We start from the raw sequence: 19,696 nt of genomic DNA on the forward strand, positions 1-19,696 counted from the left end.
AAAAATTTTTTTTCCAACCTCCAGATACCTTTGTGAATGATGTTTCTGTAAATATACCACAGTGTGGTAGAATACATTTCTTTTATACTTCACTGGGGGATGTTTACTTTTTTCTGCTTTGTAGACAGGATGGCTATATGAATAAATCAAGATAAATCTGAAATAGTAATAACAATAGCAACTATAATGATAATATTAACAAGCAGCAGAAAGCAGAGGCCAAAGTGGAAAGTATCCTGCTCTCCAGTACATGATCTTAAAGTGGGAGTCATTTCTCAAGCTCCTGAGACACCAAAGCACAGACGCACAGTGCATAAACAAATAAGTGACCACATTCGTGGTGCCCTTTGAGGGTTTAAATCTTATTCTTATGACCCCAGGAAGCTGGCCAGAGAGAAAGGGGAAGAAAGAAGTACAGGATATTTATCTTTACGTTTTGGAAATGCTTTTGATCAGAAGAGCTGGAACAAGTTTCTGTGCTTTTGTGGGAACTACAAATGTTCCAGTGGAGGAAGCAAGATCAAGAGCAGTTTGCTCTTTCAGGGACTTCAAAGCCCATTCATCTAAAGATGTGGCCATTACCATTTTGGCTTCCTCCTTCCTCGCTGTGCCTTGGATGGCTCTGCACTTTTCAAGAGGAAAGCCTTGCTGGGTTTGGGCCAGCTAAAATGTATTCCTTGGAGTGCAGTGTCCCAGAAAATTCTGCCCTTCCTGGCCTATGCTTTGTGATTAGAGTCCCAAACAGGAATGATCTTTGTTCTGATTGGATGAGTCAGACACAGAGGTGAATGGGTTCTCCAGGTTGAACTACCTGTTTTCTGGCTCTGCTCCTCTTTTAGGAGTGGAGAATTATAAACAAAAGAACAAGGCTGGGCCATTTCCACCAGGCTTTTGGTCTCTGATCTCAGCAGTCTGTCTCTTTACGGACCAAGAGGTGAGTGAGGGGAAAAACAAAAGAAACCAACCAACCAAATAAAAAGAAAAAAACCTCAAAACAAAAACATTGTTAAAGCTGTGTATCTTATCCAATCCTATTATGATCATGAGTCCTGCAGTATTAGGGAGTGTCTTCTTCACTATTCAATCAAGCTCTGACACTAAGATTTGTTCATGAAGTTTTCATCTTTTTTGGGTATAAGATATACAACAATTTGCCAATCTAAAACCAAGACCAAAATCAAAGCATAAGAGAAAGCCTATGGCAGTGCTTTGCTACTTGAGCATCCAGTCATCCTGCTTCTGAGGATGAGATGCTGGTGTACCCTCCATGAAATAGGGACTGCAGCTGTCTTGTTTATTGCTGGGTCCCCAGGTCCTAGCGTAATGTCTAAACATCAATTGAATAAATGACTAAATCAGGGATTTGACAGCTTGCTCTGTCACCTATTGATTATGTGATCTTGGATAAATTCCCTCTTGAGTCAAGTTCTTAATTTCTCCTTCTCGAACATTTCAGCCCACTCCTGAGCTCACACAGAGGAATGTTACTAATGATTCCTGAGATAAGGCCCACTCAACACTGGATATGACTTGAGGAACTTCTGGTAGAATATTTGGTTGGTGAGAGCTCTTTCTTTTTTCTTACAAATTGGGTGTACTTGAGTTATTACATAACCATGACAGTTGAGTTCACTTTTGTGTGCTTTAGTAAGTGAAGATAATAATGCTGACATCCTAAATTTCCACCTCTGTCAAGTAAGAAGTAGGCACAAGCTCATCTTTGAGGAAGGCCTTTGTAACGCTATGATTTTATTCTATTCTACTTTCTGAGACTGGCCTCAGAATGAAAATTGAGAGAGATTATAGTGTACTGTGAACACAGTGACAGTGATATTGCATTTCTTTAAAGGTTTAATAGGTCTCTCTGTTTCCTCTGTTCTTAACTGCCAAGGGGAGTTTAAGTTTTACTTCTATGTGATAAGCACATGGAATTTTGCTCAGTAATTTTGAAGTCACATAACACTAAAACACAATTCTCATTTACTTAAGAATATTTACTTTAGAATTCAGGGTGAAATAATTTCCACATATAAAGATTTTACTAAATAATTAAAAATTGCTTCCAAACTTTTTAAAATATCTTAGGGGTTGGAATGTAATGCTCACTTTATAAAACTTGTGTTTGATAAATCACCTTAACTCTCATTAGTCGAGAAGGCAGCCCAAGAGCATTAAAGAGACCATATAAGAGAATACAGAGCATATCTTAGACATATTGATCATCTTTCAGTCCTCCAGTAAGCATTTTTTTAATATTGTTTGTGTGCCATGTTTGGGATCAAAGCCCTCAACTTTCCAGAGTCTTTGTGTATATATAAATACAGCATTGGATTCAGTAATGTGGATTTCAGTCCTGGCCCCTGCCACTAACCAGATGAATAACCTTGGCAAATTGCTTTCCATTTGGGAACTTCATCTATAAGAAAGTGATGTATTTCTTCAAGCACTAATAATATTTGGTTTTAAATTTATCCCACAGGAAATGATAGAGCATAACTAAAAGTGATTGCTTAAGTAAAAGCAAGCCATTTCAGAAGTCTTGTAGTGTATTTCTTTCTCAAAATTCATTTGTTAATGAATAAAACATATACAATAAAATTTCACAGAAGAATCATATTATAGCTCTATTGATTGGTTATTTTTCTCATTCTTTATCCTGTCAGTAAATATTCATATCATGCCTGTTCTATGCTAGAAACTGTATTGAAGCAGAGATGACATATATGTTCTGTGCTTTGAAAAAGCTTATTGATTAGTAATATGGATTGGAAAACAATATGAGTTTAGATAATAAATATTTACTGAGCACCTATTATGTTTGGGATATATCAGTGAACAAAATTGGTAATGAACACTGTTTTCAAGGAGCTTATTTTCCAGTGTGAGGATCAAATAAAATAGAATAAACATGAAGGTAATAAATGACTTGCATGACAGAAAATGAAAAAATCATGCAGTAAAAAAAAAGTAGAGCAGGTTAAAGCGAAATAGGGCACCTCTAGTGGGAGTTGGAGAGGAGGAAGGTACTGCAGTTTTAAGGCTGGCCAGAGTTGATCTAATGAGAAGGTAACATTTAAGTAAAGGTCTGAAAGAAGTAGGGAAACTGATTAGCCCCCAGGATGTGTGGGGAAAGAGGATTAGAGGTTGAGAACTAGTAGTGAAAAAGCCCTCAGGCTGGAAACAGGGTGGAGTACAGTAAGAACAAGAGAGAATAAAAAGTGATGACAGTAGCCAAGCTATGGAATCAGCCTAGGAGCCCATCCACAGATGAATGGATAAATATGTGGTATATATACATAGTGAAGTACTATTCAGCCTTGAAGAAAACTTGCAGGAAAATGGAGATCATCATGTTAAGCAAAACACGCAGACTCAGAAAGACAAGTGCTATGTTTTCTTCATATGTAGAATCTAGCTTTAAAAAAACACATGTGAGCAAAATGCTGGCTATTTGAGGGGGTGGAAGGGAACTAGAGGAGGGGAAAAGAGGACCAAAGAGGGTGAAGGGGTGAATATGAGGGAATACATTGTACATATGTATGAAAATGTCATCATGAAATTCATTATTTAGTACAATTAATATACACTAATAAACAAAAATTATATTTGCTATATTAAAAATAAAAAATAATATTTACATATTTTAAAAAGAAGGTGATGGTAAAATGGGAATGGTATTCCACACTGTAATCTCAGCACTCAAAAGGCTGAGGCAGGAGGGTCACAAGTTCAAAACCAGCCAATTTGGGCTACATAAGTTGACCCTGTCTAAAACAATAATAACAAAATGGTGATGACAGCAGAGCAATGAGGACATGGAGGGGCATATTGGGTCAAGCCTGGTAGGGCATTGAAAGGATTATGACTGACTGTGACTCCTTAAGCAGTTCTGAGCAGAGGAGGGACTTGGCCTGCCTTACGTTTTATTTATTTATTTATTTTTGGGTGGTACTGGGAATTGAACTCATGCCAAGCACATAGGCACTCTACCACTGGAGCCATGGCCTTCAGCCCTTTTTGCTTTGGTTACTTTTGAGATAAGGTCGCATGTTTATGCCCAGGCAGGCCTGTACCATGATTGATCCTCCTATGTATGCTTTCTGCATAGCTCAGATAACAGGAACATACTACCCATCCAGCTTTTTAGTTATTATTGGTTGAGGTGGAATCTCATGAACCTTTTGCCTGGGATGGCTTCAAACCACAATCCTCCCAATCTCTGCCTACCAAGTAGTTAGGATTACAGGCTTAAGCCATCATGCCTGGCCCTCCCTTACGTTTTAACATGGTGTTCTGGCATTTGTACGGAGAACAGATTCTGGAGGCTGTTTGGAGGTTGGCGAGAGTAAGCAATTTTTACAGAAATTCAGGCTAGAGATGTTGGTGGCTTGGACCTGGTGGCAGCAGTTGAGATGAAAAGTGGTTGGGTTCTGGATCCATTTTGAAGGTAGAGCCAACAACATGTTTTGGTTGCCTGGACACTGGAATAATATGAGAAATGAGAAGAGCTACTTACCTCAGTTTAGGAAATGCAAGGAAAGTTCCTTAAGCAAAGATCAACTAAGTTGAGTCTTGAAGAGACACAGGAATAAGTGAAGGCGCCAGATAAGGCATATGGTAGTGGGGTGAGAGTGTTCTAGGAGGAGGAACTAGCCTGTTGTGAGGATAGGAATGCAAAAATAAAGGCAGGGCATCTTTGAAGAACTGTACGTAGTATCCAAGGAAAGAAGAGTGAATGTGGGGTGTCTGGCAGGAGATTTATCTAGAGAGACAGGCAGTGATTAGATCCTATGCCAGGAGAACTTGCTATTCAGAAGAAATTTTAACAAGGCACAGTTCTGCAAGATCAATTTTGCAAAGTGAATACTCAAACTGGGTTAACTTCAAACAAGACTCTTGTTGACCAACACTGGAACTAACTAGTGGCACCAGGGAATGTTTTCATCTGTGTGGTTAAAATTCGCAGGGTACCTATGTCTTTCAACCTGTAAATACTAGCACTATTAGAGAATTGGCTACCACTGTTTTTTCTCAGAAGAATCATGAAGTGCACTTGATATAAGCAGATCGCTGGGAGAGAACTCTTTTTAACACAGTTGAGCAAATGTGTCTGCTAAATGTTGACTATTGTGCCTTATCCATGGTACCAATACTCAAATTAAACAAAGAGAGATACTATTTTAGAAAAAAATGTAAAACATACCTGCTTTGCAATAGCTAACATAGAAAAAAAAATCCTTGGTATTTTTCAGTCTTAAGGCAGTAACACAACATGCATGCATATAATCTTTTACCTATTTCCAAGTTTAAAAATATACATATATTTAGTCATATGCAGGTTACTGTAAACTCAAATCAGCATTCTATAATCTGCATTCTAGTATCTCTCTATATTCCTCTTAGTAGAGTGCTGTATTCTCATAGTCAATTCTTTATTTTTTAAAATGTACTATTTAGCTAATTTAGCATCTTGGCATCCTTCAGAGTAATGCATTTTCTTGTGCAATTCTCATTGCCAAACCTATTTATTTTATTGCTGTCTGAATTCCCTCTATTTTCTGTAGTTTAAATTTGTTTTTCACCCTTCTACTCTCTTCAGAGATAGAGAATGACTGGTAATGTCTGACAAATTGGGAAGGCTAAAACAGGACTTTGTGGTCAGGTCTGCATAGCCTAACTGAATTATAAAATTGAAATCAGTAATTGAACAAGAAGGACAAAAAGAAGATTCGTTTGTTTTATTTATCAAAATAATGGCCGTATTTCTTCACTTTTCTTTGCCTTTTAAGACTCAAGAAGTCAGATGAAGGAAAATGTTTTGGTTACATAAAGTACCTTGTAAGGGCTTTCTAAATTCTGAGTTCCCTTTGCTTGGGTTGTTGATAAGTGGATATATTTGTAATGACAGTTAATTGATACATGTGATGAATAAAGACAAACAGTTATCTGAAGAGTTGTCTGAAGGGGGATATCTTATTTGTCTATAAGAATGAAGTGTGTTGGAAATGCTGTTTATGGATAACTGAGAGTTCATTTATTATTGGAGTACAGATATTCTTTTGGTTCTGACTCTAGGGTCCATTCTTATTTTCTGGATGTATCAGTAGGAAGTGATCTGGAATTTTGTGATGAATGGTAATTTACTATTTTTGTCATTATTTGTACATGAATCAGTATGTCGGTGGGAATACAGGCACAAAATCTTAATCTGTGCTACCTTCAGTTATTCTAATGATAAGAGGTTGTATCTGTCATATGAATTAGAGGAAATACTGATCTAATTAATTCCCATGCATTTGTCTCCTTTTGAGGAGAACAAAGAAAAGAAGGTAAGCAAAATGCATGATTGGTATTATTTGTGCTTATTTCCAATGCTGCCTGGAGGTGAGAATTCTGGACCAGGAGCCAATGGTCATGGGGCTCCTGTAAGGGGAATGACTAAGAGCCACAACATTTGTACCTTCTCTCTCTTTAGTAATGGTTTTACAGACCACTTGACTCTGAGTGGCCACTTACAAAGGACATGTGAGAACCACTACTTTCTTGAACGAAAGTGTGATTTAAGGATACAGACTTTTAGGTCTTAGATGATAAATAATTGATACTGACTGTGCAAACTAGAATGATGCCCTAGTTAATAATATAGGCAAAAGAAAGCATTGTATCATTGCAATGCTTTTGGCATCAAAATCTTTTGCGTCCAATAATGCTATCTGTCATTGTATGATTTCTGCTGAAGCTATATTCCCAGAACAAACACCTTAGTGAGCTGATATCACGTGTACCTTAGTAGGGAATACAAACCTAAGATTTCATTTTTATATGTTAGTGATGCATCAACATGAAGTAATGTATTTAGAAATACTGAGACAACATTTAGAAATAAATGGAGAGACATCAAAAGGCTCTTTGAATGCACTTTGCATAGTTACTACTGATCAGAATGACATCTGTCAGTCTTCAGTTTGCTTATATTCAAGCTTACTGGAAAACAGTTTCATTTTGTAATACAATTTGAGAAAATCCAGAACTCTTAAAGCCCATAGAGAAGTTCTTTTGTATCGTAAGAGAAATAACCCGCAATGCCTGGAAGTCACCATGGTGTGGTTATCTCTCCTGTTTCGCCCATAATTAGGCACGAGGAAAAGTGACTTTCTCTCACCCACTGTGAAAGTTATGAGATTCTTTTGCTCAAGTCACCCACAAGGAACACTTGGAAGTTATGTTCCTTAGAGAGTTGCCAATTCTGCTAAAGAAGATTAAATGCCCATATCACATGTGTCACATCCTGCAGCTAACAAGAAAGAGAGTAAATGTAGCATGGGCTACACCAATGCAGCCACCATCCTGGGGCCATCAACCCAGCCTTGGGGGTCTTTCATTTTTATGTACTGTGCCAGCAAAAACAAAGAGCCATCCTATTGCACCTTGGACTCTGTTTCCCGGACTCTGTTTTGTGACTCTGAAAGAAGGATTTGGGGGGGTGTGTGTGTGTGCAGGTAATTGGTTCCTGTTAGATTCCATCTGTTTGCAGCATATAAGATGAAGGGCTCATTGCTTACCTGTGAAGTTGATTTTCAGCAAATAATCCTTGTACAACTTCTTTCCGTCCAGGATCTTCATTGCATCACAGAGCTTGGTAGTGTTAGGACAGAGGGTGCGTTGCATTTTGTGCAGCGCGTGGGCCATGGCATACACGGCGTTCACCACGAACATGATCTTGGATTCTTGCTCATAGTTGCTGCTGTCGATGGCCAGGTGCTTGTCGCAAAGCCGCCTATGGTTTCTCTTGTTCTGGAGGCTGCACTGGAACTTCTGCTCCCAGAAGTCCCGGAACCAGGGGTTGCGGTGATTGTTGTAGGGATTGAGGCTCTGGAAGTAGCGGTCAAACTGGCGAATGGGCTGGGAGGCCAGCTCCAGGGTGATGGCGCCGAAGGCCACGTGCTCGCTGCCCTTGACAATGCTCTCCTGCGCGCCCCAGCCATCGCTGGCCACCCAGGTGAAGGAGGCGTTGGCGCGGCTGGCCGCAGAGATGAGCTCGCGCGAGTCATCACTGCGCATGAAGAGGACCACGACGCGCGCGTTGGGCTTCTGCAGCAGCTCGCGGATCACGCTGTCGTAGGACTTGCGGATGTTGGAGCGCCCCACCTTCTCCGCCGTGGCGATGCAGATGTTGCGCACGCGGGCTTCCTGCTCGAAGGCCTCGATCCCGGTCTCCCCGTAGTCGCCCTCCGAGGCCACCGTGGACACATAGGTCCAGTTGAAGAAGCGCAAGATCTCGGCCATGGCTTTGGCCTGGTAGAAGTCGGGGGGCACCGTCCTGGCAAAATAATCATATCGCGACTTGTCACTGAGTTTGGCGCTGGTGGAGGCATAGCTTATCTGAGGGATCTGGAAGAGCCTCAGCAGGTTGGCCACCTAGGAGAGGGAGAAAGTGGAAGGAGCTTCTTTAAAAAAACTTCAGAGGTACAAGACTGCACGTGAAAATGATGATACCTTTTACGAACTCTCGGTTCACCTACAAATCACCACACTTTTCTGATAGTTCTTGAGAGTTATGCTAGAAAAATCTGTTTAGATGCGTCAATGTGGTAGTTTTAAGTTCCTGGGGTCCTGCTATAGCTCAAACAATGAACTACAGTGACTTGGCCAAATTCTGTTTTCAGACAACTTGGCTGCAGTTGTATAGAAAGAGCCCGGGTGTTTAATTCTCACTTCCCCCTCTTTTGCTAAAAACGGCAGTATCTGAGAGTTTAATTTGGGAACTGTGTGCCACATGGACAGTCCAAATTAGACATTTATTATCTAGGTTAAGCAAAAGGAAAAAATATCAATTTTACTGAAATTTTATTTGGTCCACTCAAAATTTTATACTTTTCTAAAAAAAACTTGACTTTTTCTTTGCTTTCTTAAAATTTGATTGTGCTTGGATTACATGAAGGGAAAGCATACGACTATGCTATTTTTAACTAAAAATCAAATAAGGAAGTATCATTGTCAAGAATGAACCACCTACTTCAAAATATTTAAAGCTGAATCAAAAATTTAAATTTCTTACAATTCAGTTATCAATGACATTTCACTACATTTATTTTTTGTTAAATAAAAATATTAGTTTATAAAGGAACAATGCATACAGTATTTGCAGAAATACATATTTACCAAATATCTAAACAGATTATATGTATATCTAATAATAAATTTTTTTTACTTTTCCTGACTTATGAAAACTTCTCTCTATACTAATTTCAATTAAATTATATAATATTCCAAGTGGACTTTAACCAGAAACAATGTGACTCTTCCAATATAGTTTATGTACATTGGAATAAATGTGAGTACCTTGCAAGTTTCTTCTAGAATTTGTGGTTTCACGTTTGTATTTGATGTGTAGGGAGCACGGCTTGAAATAGCTGCTGTTAGCAAAGAGCACAAGCAACATAAAACAACTGATAGCTGAGTCCTGATTAATCATCATTTCACGTGGCAAAAGAAACCAATGACGAAGTTTATACACAGCTACAGATCATGTTATTGGAGATCTGGCCTGCAATTAAAACTAACACTTGATATAGCCAAGAGCTATCAAAAATGTTGTCTGTATCTTTCCAAACCCTGGTAGCGATCATTTAACTACAAATACAACAACTAGAAATCTGGAGCTCGACATCTAGTGTAATGGGAAATTAGAATACCAAATCCTTCTTGCATTTGGACATGGGTGGGTTTTGGGGAGTGCAAATGAATGATCAGATGAATGGGTGGATGAAGATTAGTAGAGCATGTATTTCTTCTTTTCTTAGGATCAGGAGACCCTGGACAAAGTGGCCCATACAGACTCATTAGAGCATAGGAATGTTGCTTGTTTACTGAGCCTGACTGAATTGGAAAGTGGCACTGAACTGGTACTGTCATTGGTTCTAGAATGAGTAGCTGGCTTCTGTTGGATTCGTGTACCACTATGGCAGGCTTAGTGATAGCAGCCCTGTTTGTGTGGAAGATTGATGTGATCCTGGAGTTTCTGGGTAGCACTGGTGTAGATATCTCTTCTCCATGCACTGATTTTATCATCTTCAAGTTATATTCATGAGAACCTAAACCCCCTCCCCACTGGGAGATAAAGAATGAAAAGACCAAAAACAAAAAACCAAAACAAATCTAGAGACATTATTTTCTGGTAGGTAAGAACCACAGTGAAAGGAACTCCTGAAATGAGTTCTCTTCCCAGAGGAGTAGGAGCAATGATAAGGTGCTCAAGAAAAAAATTTCTTGCCTTTTGACTGATAGGATCCTGTGGCTTCATGTCTACCTCTCCAGAATATCTGAGAACAGCCTATAGTCAAAATAGTCAAAGCAACTGGCAGAAGAGAAAGAACTAGATATAGTAATATGAAAAAGGTTGCCTATACTGGGAAGAGGTACAAGAGCTATGCAGCCTGTTAAGGAATGTGATGGACTATAATAAAACATCAGTTATTGCATAATTTTAAGAATAATTGTAATGAAAACCAACTCTAGAAAAAAGGAGGCATGTTTAGTGAGTTGAAATTTGAGGATGGAACTCTAATAGGATCTCGTGAGGAGCATGAGGCAATAATATTGTTCAGAGTTATGATATTCAAAGTCACATTAAAGACACTTAACACAAATGAAAAATAGAGCAAAATGGTGAAGTACTTTTTATCACAGCAAGTTATTCCTTTAAAAATTAATTTCCTTGGATTATAATGGTAAAAATTCTTAACTTAAAAGTAAACACCACAGAAAGCAGTTGATGATTCTTAATTTCTTCTCCTTCCTCTCACTCACTCCAATCTGAGTTCTAAAGAAGAATAATGTTCACAGTTGGGTTTGTGCATTTTAAAGTCCTGTTCAGTTGTAAAATCAGTTCCAAGGCACTGAGTGTGTGTGTGTGTGTGTGTGTGTGTGTGTGTGTGTGTGTGTGTGTATTCTTTGATATTCACAATGGACTTTTGTGGTGAATATTATTATCTCTGTAATAATACACAGAAACTAAATTTTGCTAGGTGAAGAAACTTGTTCATAGTTTTATGGTTAGAATGTGGTAGTGAAAAAATACATAAAGTGACTTGTAGAACCATGGCCATCACCTCACAACTTTCTCTGTATCCTCTGCTGTGTGACCATGACCCTGAGGCTCATAGCGCAGAAAGGTCGGGAGAACAGGAGAGAGGAACAGAAGCAGTGTTATGCTGCACACCATAGATTGCCTACTTGTTGTTAGTGGAAGCTTTCTTTTTAATGTAAAATTTAAAACTGGGACTGAGAGGTGCTCAGGCAGTTGTTAGCTAAGTACCCTGTCTCACTTATTTAAAAGTTGGGCATTCAAAACATTCTGACTTGCTTAGTGGCCATATGGTTTCTCTGAGAAAGCATGAAGAAATAAGGGAAACTCCTACACTGGACATCATTTTGAATGATAAAAGAAGAATAATTTTAGGACAATGAAGTACTGTGAAATTTTGTAGGAAAGTTACCCAATTATGTTATTATTAGTCGGATAGGAGGAAGGAAAAAACAGGATGTAGTTAAATATGTTTTAGGAAAAAAGTATCTTAAAAGTAGCAATATACTTTGCATAGATAGAGATTCTAAAAAGAAATAAGAGTTTGAGAGAGACAGGAGGTCTTAAAAATAATTCAGATAATGTAGAACAGTTTCAATAAGACAGTGAAGACAGAAGTTCAAAAAATCCCCTGGGCTGCTGGCCTGCATGGGGAATTTGAATGTTAAATTGGGGAAGTTGGTTCCATATATATAACAGAAAGATACTGCTCAGTCCTTCTTGCTTTCTTATTCTCATTAAGGAAGTGTCCTAATATGGAAATAGTAATTCAAATAATATGAAAAACTTATCTCACACCAAAGTAGAAGAGACCAAAAGAAAAGCTCATAATCATATTGAGTTTGCCTCAAGCAATGAGTTTTGAAAGAAACTGAAGATTAAATTATGGAACCACAATCAGTAATCTTTGATAAATCACACTGTTCATGGGGGAAAGAGGAGGGAGGAAACCATAGGAATTATAAATTAAGAATAAATACAAATCAATAGTTATGTGTTTTGACAATTTTTCGCATAGTTTTCTAATAGAGGGCATACAAACACTTAGAAGTGAACCAGACAATTATTAGGAATCAGTAAGTGTTCTCTAAGACTGCACGTCACCAGAAAGACATCTTTTTAATATTAGTGGAACCATTTAGGAAAGAGTTGTAGACTGGAGGACTACAAAGCACTGGTGACACTGGACTCATGAGGGAAAGGAAAAGTGATAGAAGTTGGATAATAAAGCTTCTTATGTTTAGACAGCAGCTTTTATTTTTGTTTATTCATTTATTTTTGAGACAGAATCTTGCTATGGATTGCAGGATGGCCTTAAATTCATGATCCTCCTGCCTCAGCCTCCTGAATGCTATGATTACAGGTCTGTATCACAATGCCTGGCTTGAGAATAGCTTTGAAGAAAGTCTGTATTTAGTTATTACAAGATTAAATTTTTTAAGTCACTGATATTGCAGAAAATATAAACGAGCTACCAGATCATTGCGCTTTAGAGCTGGAAACAATCATGAGGATGGTCTAAGCTTTTTTCTTTATAGACAAGGAAACAGAAGTTCGCAGCGTTAACTGAATTTCCAAAATGTATACACCCAATAGGCAGCAAAGTCAGATTAGAGACCAGTTTTTCCACCAAAGGATAGGGCTCCCTCTCTGGAAACAAGGAGATATCATATCAGATGAGGTTTAAGTTTCTGAATATATGTTAAAATAGTACACGTGAAGAAAGAAGAAGAAAACTTGAAAAAAATAAAAGTACAAATGCAAAGGTGAATGTTGCAGCATGTAACCAGAAATGGTAGGGTGCCTAAAGCATCAGAGGATTATTAAATGGTTTGTTCACATTAGATTCCAATTCAGAGTGCTTCAGAATTTCTCAAAACTAAACAGAGACTAGCTATTTTAGTCTTCCTAGTCTCTAAATTCCTGTTCTAATACTACACTTTTGGGGGAAACCTTTTAAGATTCTTAATATTTTTGTTAGTTGTAACATTTTTGCACCAGCTACTGTTCTGTTATTGATGTATTATTGTCTTTAACCCTCATAACAATCTTATGGGGAAGAAACTGTTACAACTCCATTTTATAGACTGAGGAACTGAGGCATAGTGTGTTTATGAGGTGTTAGAGATAGGATTTTAATCCCAGAAATTCTGAGACTGCCCACTATTCACTCTTCACAGTGTATTCAATCCATTCTACAATATACACTCATAACCTGGTTGTTCTCACTATAATGTAGCGATCATATGTGTCGTTTGGAGTATGTACATCCATTTTTGTTTCTGAAGCCATAAGTTCCTTTGAGGTCCATAAACAATCATTCCTTGTTATCAGAAGTATACTTTTTCATTTGTCAAGCTAAACTTTGTGTTGGCTCCATAAATGTTTGTTTTTTTCCTGAGCATCTATAGTAATAACTCGAACTGTCTAAATTTCTATTGGGAAATTTCCACTGGGAGAATGAAAGCTTTAAGCTGCAAATATCACATTCAGGTTTGGCTTTATGATTTATGTGAGAAACAATGACCTTATAAAAGAGCCCATTATTTCCTAAGACCTGAGAGGCTTCATGTAGGTAAATGACATTTATCAGAAGCCCTTTTCATGTGTAATGTATACTATTGTTTTATATTCAGTGATATTTTGAATTATCCATTTTCCTGGTGGTTTTAATTTATCCAGGATGAGGAATTACAGTATTTTTGTTGTAGTCACCAAGTCACAAATGTATTGACTTTTTTGATTCAAGAAGAAATGGTTAGTATGTTAGGTAGGTGATATTATGTTTTAAGTACATAATATCTTATCTTTTTCCCATAGTTGTAGTTGGAAGCTATAATTTCAGATGGGCTTCAACTGCAATGGCCATCCAACAAACCAATATATATTATTGAACATCTGCCACCACTTTCCCTTCCAATGTGAACTCAACTCTACTGTTTCTCTGATTTATTATGTTTTTTAAATCTACATACCTTTGCACATTTTGTTCTTTCTGCTTACAGTGATATTACCATGCATTTGCTCAGCTGTTCTATTTGAGGCTCCTTCTCTGGGGAACCTGTCTGATGTCTCACTTCAGACTGAGTAAAGCCCTAACCTATGAGGCTCTTTCACTCCCTTTTGTGTTTCTCTCTTGTCACAAATCAAAATTTATGGTGATTTTTACCTTATCTACTAATCCTTCATTAAAATGAGAAATTAAGGGCAGGAAATATATATTGTTAATTTGTATTTCCTTAATGCCTTCCAGAGCATAGGGTACTCCATAATGTTTGTTAACTGAATGAATTGATGAATGGATTGCTAATTTTCTGCTCTCCCATGTCACCTTTTCTAATTACAAGGAAGAAAAAAAGCTATGTACAGTAAACAATGTAAAGCTACTGCCAAACATGTAATTTGCTGTGCAGTGGATTCTTTTCTAACTTTATTCAGATTCTCGCCAACATGAAATGACGCATGAGACTAAGAATTAGTTTAGATCTTAAGGAATCTTCCCCCAAGGTTTTCATACCATTAAAACAAATTTCTCCAAATTATTTCTGTATGAACTAGGAGTATATAAAAGGAAATCAATATTATATCAACTGGATTTGGCCAACATACAAACTCCCTTAAAGTTATAATGGCATTTTTGTTCAGAGGAAAACAAACTAAGAACCTTATCGTGAAGTCTGAGTCCTCAAACCATATATACCTAAAGTAGAATTCAAATAAACATGTATCTCAGACAGGCTACACTAAATGAACTGGCATTAAGGACTGCTGGTCAGGTAAGGTTTTGCTGGAGGCAAATGCACATATACAAGAAATATAAGGAGGCAAGCACACAGAGTTCACATCAGTTGCTCTCTTATTATTCTTGCTTTGGGAATGTATAAAATTTTACCTTTCCCATAATCAATTTGTTCTCATCAGTATCCCTTTCTACCTGTAGTACATGCTGTTGTTTTATATTCAATGTTACTTTGGATAAGCTACGAAAACTAGGAATTGCAATCTTTTCATTGTAGTCTAACCAGTCACAAATGTATTGACTTTTTTTTTTAAACTCAAGAAGAATTATGAGTTACACACCAATTCATTTGAGAGTCTTATTTCTCTTGACAGTTCTTAGCAAGTCATAGGGACTCTGCTTTTTAGGATTCCAGGTGGCATGCTTTATTACAGTGAAGCGCTCTGATCATGAGAGCAAAAGAATATAAACTCTGGGAAAGACCTCAGGGAGTCTACTATTCATTTCATGTTGGGAAAAAAGAAAATGTCAACTGGAAATTTTCAGAATCATTTGTGAGTACCCTGTGGCCACTCTTCTTACTAAGAATATCCATGATATACCCATTTCAAACGTGAGCTTTGTGCCTTCTGTTGTGAGACAAGGCCAATTTTTTTCAATAAAAAATGAAAAGTACTATGCACATTTAGAGTCTAGTATAAATAAGTTTTTACTACTAAAGTGTTTTTTCTTCTTGAGAATTCTTTTATGAACTTTCACAGTTATTGACTTCTGAGTCTGTGCTAATATAGTAAAGGGAACAACCACTGGCTTTTATGTGGACCTATGGTTAGCTACAAAAATTCCAGATGGCAGAGAGACATAAGATGCTTTCTTCTAAGAAAATGCTATATGCAGAGCTGAACTATGTACATTTGAAAAAGAAACTATTGCTTCCATTTTGGGAACCTGGAGACTTGATAATAATCTCCATGGGTTTGCTTGAACATTCTGTGCTGTTCACAGTTCATATCTCTTTGGGGTTGTTTTCTAAGAATAAGCCCACACCTTTAATTGTTTTGTCACACATATAGAACTGATGTTGTGCTTAGTTCTTTTAATTAAATGCTTATATGTGAGCATGGAAGAAAAACCCTTAGTGCTGCACTTTGAACCATCTGCCACCTCACAGCCCAGGTTATTATATAAAAAAATCCTACAAGTTATGGTGTTAAGAAACCTCATTGTTTCTTTTTTTCAGATTGATCAAGTTAAACTACTAGCTGTACAAAATTCCAGATTGGCTTGTATTTTAAACTGGAACTGGGGGTGGTATACAGTTGAAAAACTGCCTGAGGAATTCAAGCTGTTCATATCACATGGGTTATCTGCCCCTAAAGGCTGCCAATCATATTATTATTGTAGAAAGTATTAGTCACTTTTCTTTTGGCCACACTACCTGAAGCACATCTGGAAACATTTTCATGAACACAGTTGATTGGAGTCCATGTATGAAGGCCAGGGATTAATCTGAATTTAGGAAATCATATAATAGATAAAACAACAATTTGCTTTGGTGTAATTTTCAAAAGGCTCCCTCTCTTATATGCCAGGGACTCAAAACTACATGTGGGTGGGTGAAAGATCCCTATTATGATTCCTATTCAACAGCTTGATTCAGTCCCAGTAGTGTTCCATGGATACTCCAAAGAACTCCTTAATCATGGCAAACACCCTCAAAAATGGCTCAGTTATCCACATGTTTATCTCAAATTTATTATGAAATTATTGCATCCAACACCTGTGGTTTGCAATTCAGATCATCCTAGATATTTATTTTCTTCATTTGAAACCAATGGATTGATAGAGTTATACCTTAGTCCTGAAAGGGACACAGGTATAGATTTATTCATTCATTCATTAATGTGAATTGAGAGCTTACTGAGGCCCAGACACTGTGCTAGGTTTGAGAGAAAAAACATGAAACAAGTTGTCTCTTGCTTCCATGGAGCTGATTATCTAAGACAATGCTTCCCAAAGGCTCTCTGAGGACTCTATCAGTATAACCTAGGCTGAATGTTAAAATTTCAAATTCTTGGGCCTGTTCCCCAGAGATAACAAAACTCAATCTCTGAGAATGTATCTCAGCCAGCTCCAGGAGTGGATTTTAGGCACATATATTTTTAATTTTTATGTTTTACATTTTAAAATTTTTATGTTTAAGTATTTATATTTATTTATGAGGTTCCCAAAATATAGATACATTTTGGTTTTGAAGACTATTGTGTTTTAATTAATTAAAGGTCTTTCTTTTTTTTCTTTTATTTTATTATTCATATGTGCATACAAGGCTTGGGTCATTTCTCCCCCCTGCCCCCACCCCCTCCCTTACCACCCACTCCGCCCCCTCTCTCTCCTCCCCCACTCCCTCAATACCTGCAGAAACTATTTTGCCCTTATTTCTAATTTTGTTGTAGAGAGAGTATAAGCCATAATAGGAAGGAACAAGGGTTTTTGCTGGTTGAGATAAGGATAGCTATACAGGGAGTTGACTCACATTAATTTCCTGTGTGTGTGTGTGTTACCTTCTAGGTTAATTCTTTTTGATCTAACCTTTTTTTCTAGTTCCTGGTCCCCTTTTCCTATTGGCCTCAGTTGCTTTTAAGGTATCTGCTTTAGTTTCTCTGCATTAAGGGGAACAAATGCTAGTAATCTTCATAGCCAGAGAAATTTGGTTTTTTAAGGTGATGCGGGAAGCATTAAAAGATTTTTAGGGAAGATCAAATCAACCGAGGAAGTCATCATAATATAAGTAATATAAGGATGAGTTCTAATGGGAAAGAAGAGATATTTTAAGGGTTTATTTGCACAGTTCAAGAAAGATAAGGTGATATCAGAAAAGGTCTAAGTTTGTAGTAGTGGGTCCTCATTTCTTATGAGAATAAAATTATAAAAGCTATTCAGGCTGCAAACTGATAGAATTCAATAATAGATGTGGAACATATTTGGGAAAAATAGTAGTTTAACTTTGTTGATTTGCATAAGAAGCAACTATGAGCTACCCTATCACAAGTCTCTGTAGTTGAATTCATATGTCTAACTCAGAAGAGAGGTTGTGGCTGGAAATAGATTTTAACATCATCATCAACTAGATAATTTTTGACAGGAAAGATGAAAGATAAATACAAAAATTAAAGGTCAAAAAATAGGAAACTAAGGGATTGAAGAACAATAAGGTTATCTGTTTTTCATTCTCATAGTTTGTCATTGAGATTGAAATGATAAGCAGACCAAAAAGAATCCACTGAATTATGTTATTTCAGAAGACAGACATTAAAGGATATGTCAGGTTTTTCACCATGACAATGCCACTTCACATTCAGTGTCTGTCTGACTAATATGGCAGTATTGCTGGAATAACTTTTTTCTTTTTTAACTACTCATACAGTAGGTACTTACAAGACGAAAAAGAAGGCATTTTGCCCACTAAATCAATCCTTTTCTGGTCTTTGACCCCCTTTTTCCCCCATGAATTAATTTGCAAGAAAAATCATGGAAACAAATTGGTTTGTGTTCCAGACACTAACAATGGGGTCAAAAGGACTATGTTATACCTTGTCCAGTGTTTGTGTTGGCCAGCTACACTTGCAAAAACATAACTTCCAGGGTGATTTAATGCCAAGGACTTTTCAGAAACATAGCCTTTAGTGACTTAGATATTGATTTTTGGCAATGTTTTTTGAAGATTTAACAAAATAACAAGTTGAACTAATCCATCTTTTTCTGTGACTTGGCTTCTGAAGTTGATTGTATAACAGTAATATGACAAAGATATTCTTATCAATGAAAAAAGGAATTCCATCCTTTCTGGTTGCTAACCAAAGGATAAAAGCTTGGTGGTGGGGGAAGCTGAGGACTGTAGCCTAATGTTTCCTGAAATGATTGTTATTTACTTCCAAGGGCCTGTAATAATTTAAGGCAGAGGGATATATACTATATTATTTGAAGCAAACAGAACTATGTTATTCATGGCTTCTTTGTTAACTGTTCATTACTTCAGAAGAACTAAAGAAGCAAATAGTGTAGGGGTTCATTGCACAGGGCTGGAGTCAGATGGGCCTCTTCTGGAATCCCAGCCCCTTCTCTCACTAGCTCTGTGACCTTAGCCCACTTCTTTTAATTGCTTAAGTTCAGGTTCTTCATCTGTACAAAGAGAACAATAGTAGTTCCTGGATTATGAACTTATGTAAGGCATAAAAGATGATACATGTGAAGCACTTAACTTACTGTCATATAGTAAGTACTTCAAAAGTGGTAAAGATGATGATAACATCTAAGTCAGCAGTCATTCATTCAACAAGCTTTGATTGATGCCAACTTATACAAGGCGTTTTTCTAAAATGTAGATTTTTTTTCCAAGTTAAGCGTTATGCCCTTGCTGTGCTCTACGTGGTTGTTATAGTATTCTACAAGAACAAGAAACAGACAAGGATGAGGGGCTTGGCCTGGTGGTTCACATCTGTAATCTCACCTACTCTTGTAGTAGATATGGGAAGGAACATGATTTGAGATCAGCCAGTGCAAAAAGTTAGAGAAACCCCAACTCAGTCAGTAAGTCAGGTTGGTGATTTGTTCCTGTGATTCCAGCTACAAAGGAAGAATTGTAGGTAGGAGGAGCATGGTTTGAGGCCAGTGCCCCTGGGAAGCAGTGCGAGTACCTTAAAAAATAACTAAAGCAAAAAAAGATTAGTGGTATGGCTCAAGTGGCAGAGTGCCTGCCTAGCAAGCAAGAAGTCTTGATTTCAAACCCCAGCAGTGCAAACAAAAAAAGGAAAAATTTTGAGATATATGTATATAAGCTTGTACAGAACAAAGCTAATTATATTCTGGTG

The 19,696-nt window shown here is 37.3% G+C and overlaps 1 protein-coding gene across 3 annotated transcripts in view; it reads right to left on the bottom strand.

The window, feature by feature from the left end:
• The window catches only part of Grm3 (glutamate metabotropic receptor 3), a 210,993-nt gene that overhangs the window by 53,068 nt on the left and 138,229 nt on the right, over positions 1 to 19,696 (bottom strand). For all 3 annotated transcript variants that reach the window (XM_074064859.1, XM_074064860.1, XM_074064858.1), the window contains one exon: positions 7,563 to 8,418. In XM_074064859.1, the coding sequence (XP_073920960.1) occupies positions 7,563 to 8,418 (856 nt within the window). The remainder of the gene's footprint in view (positions 1 to 7,562; positions 8,419 to 19,696) is intronic.

This window comes from Castor canadensis, chromosome 2 (assembly GCF_047511655.1).
Source record: "Castor canadensis chromosome 2, mCasCan1.hap1v2, whole genome shotgun sequence".
NCBI lineage: Eukaryota > Metazoa > Chordata > Mammalia > Rodentia > Castoridae > Castor > Castor canadensis.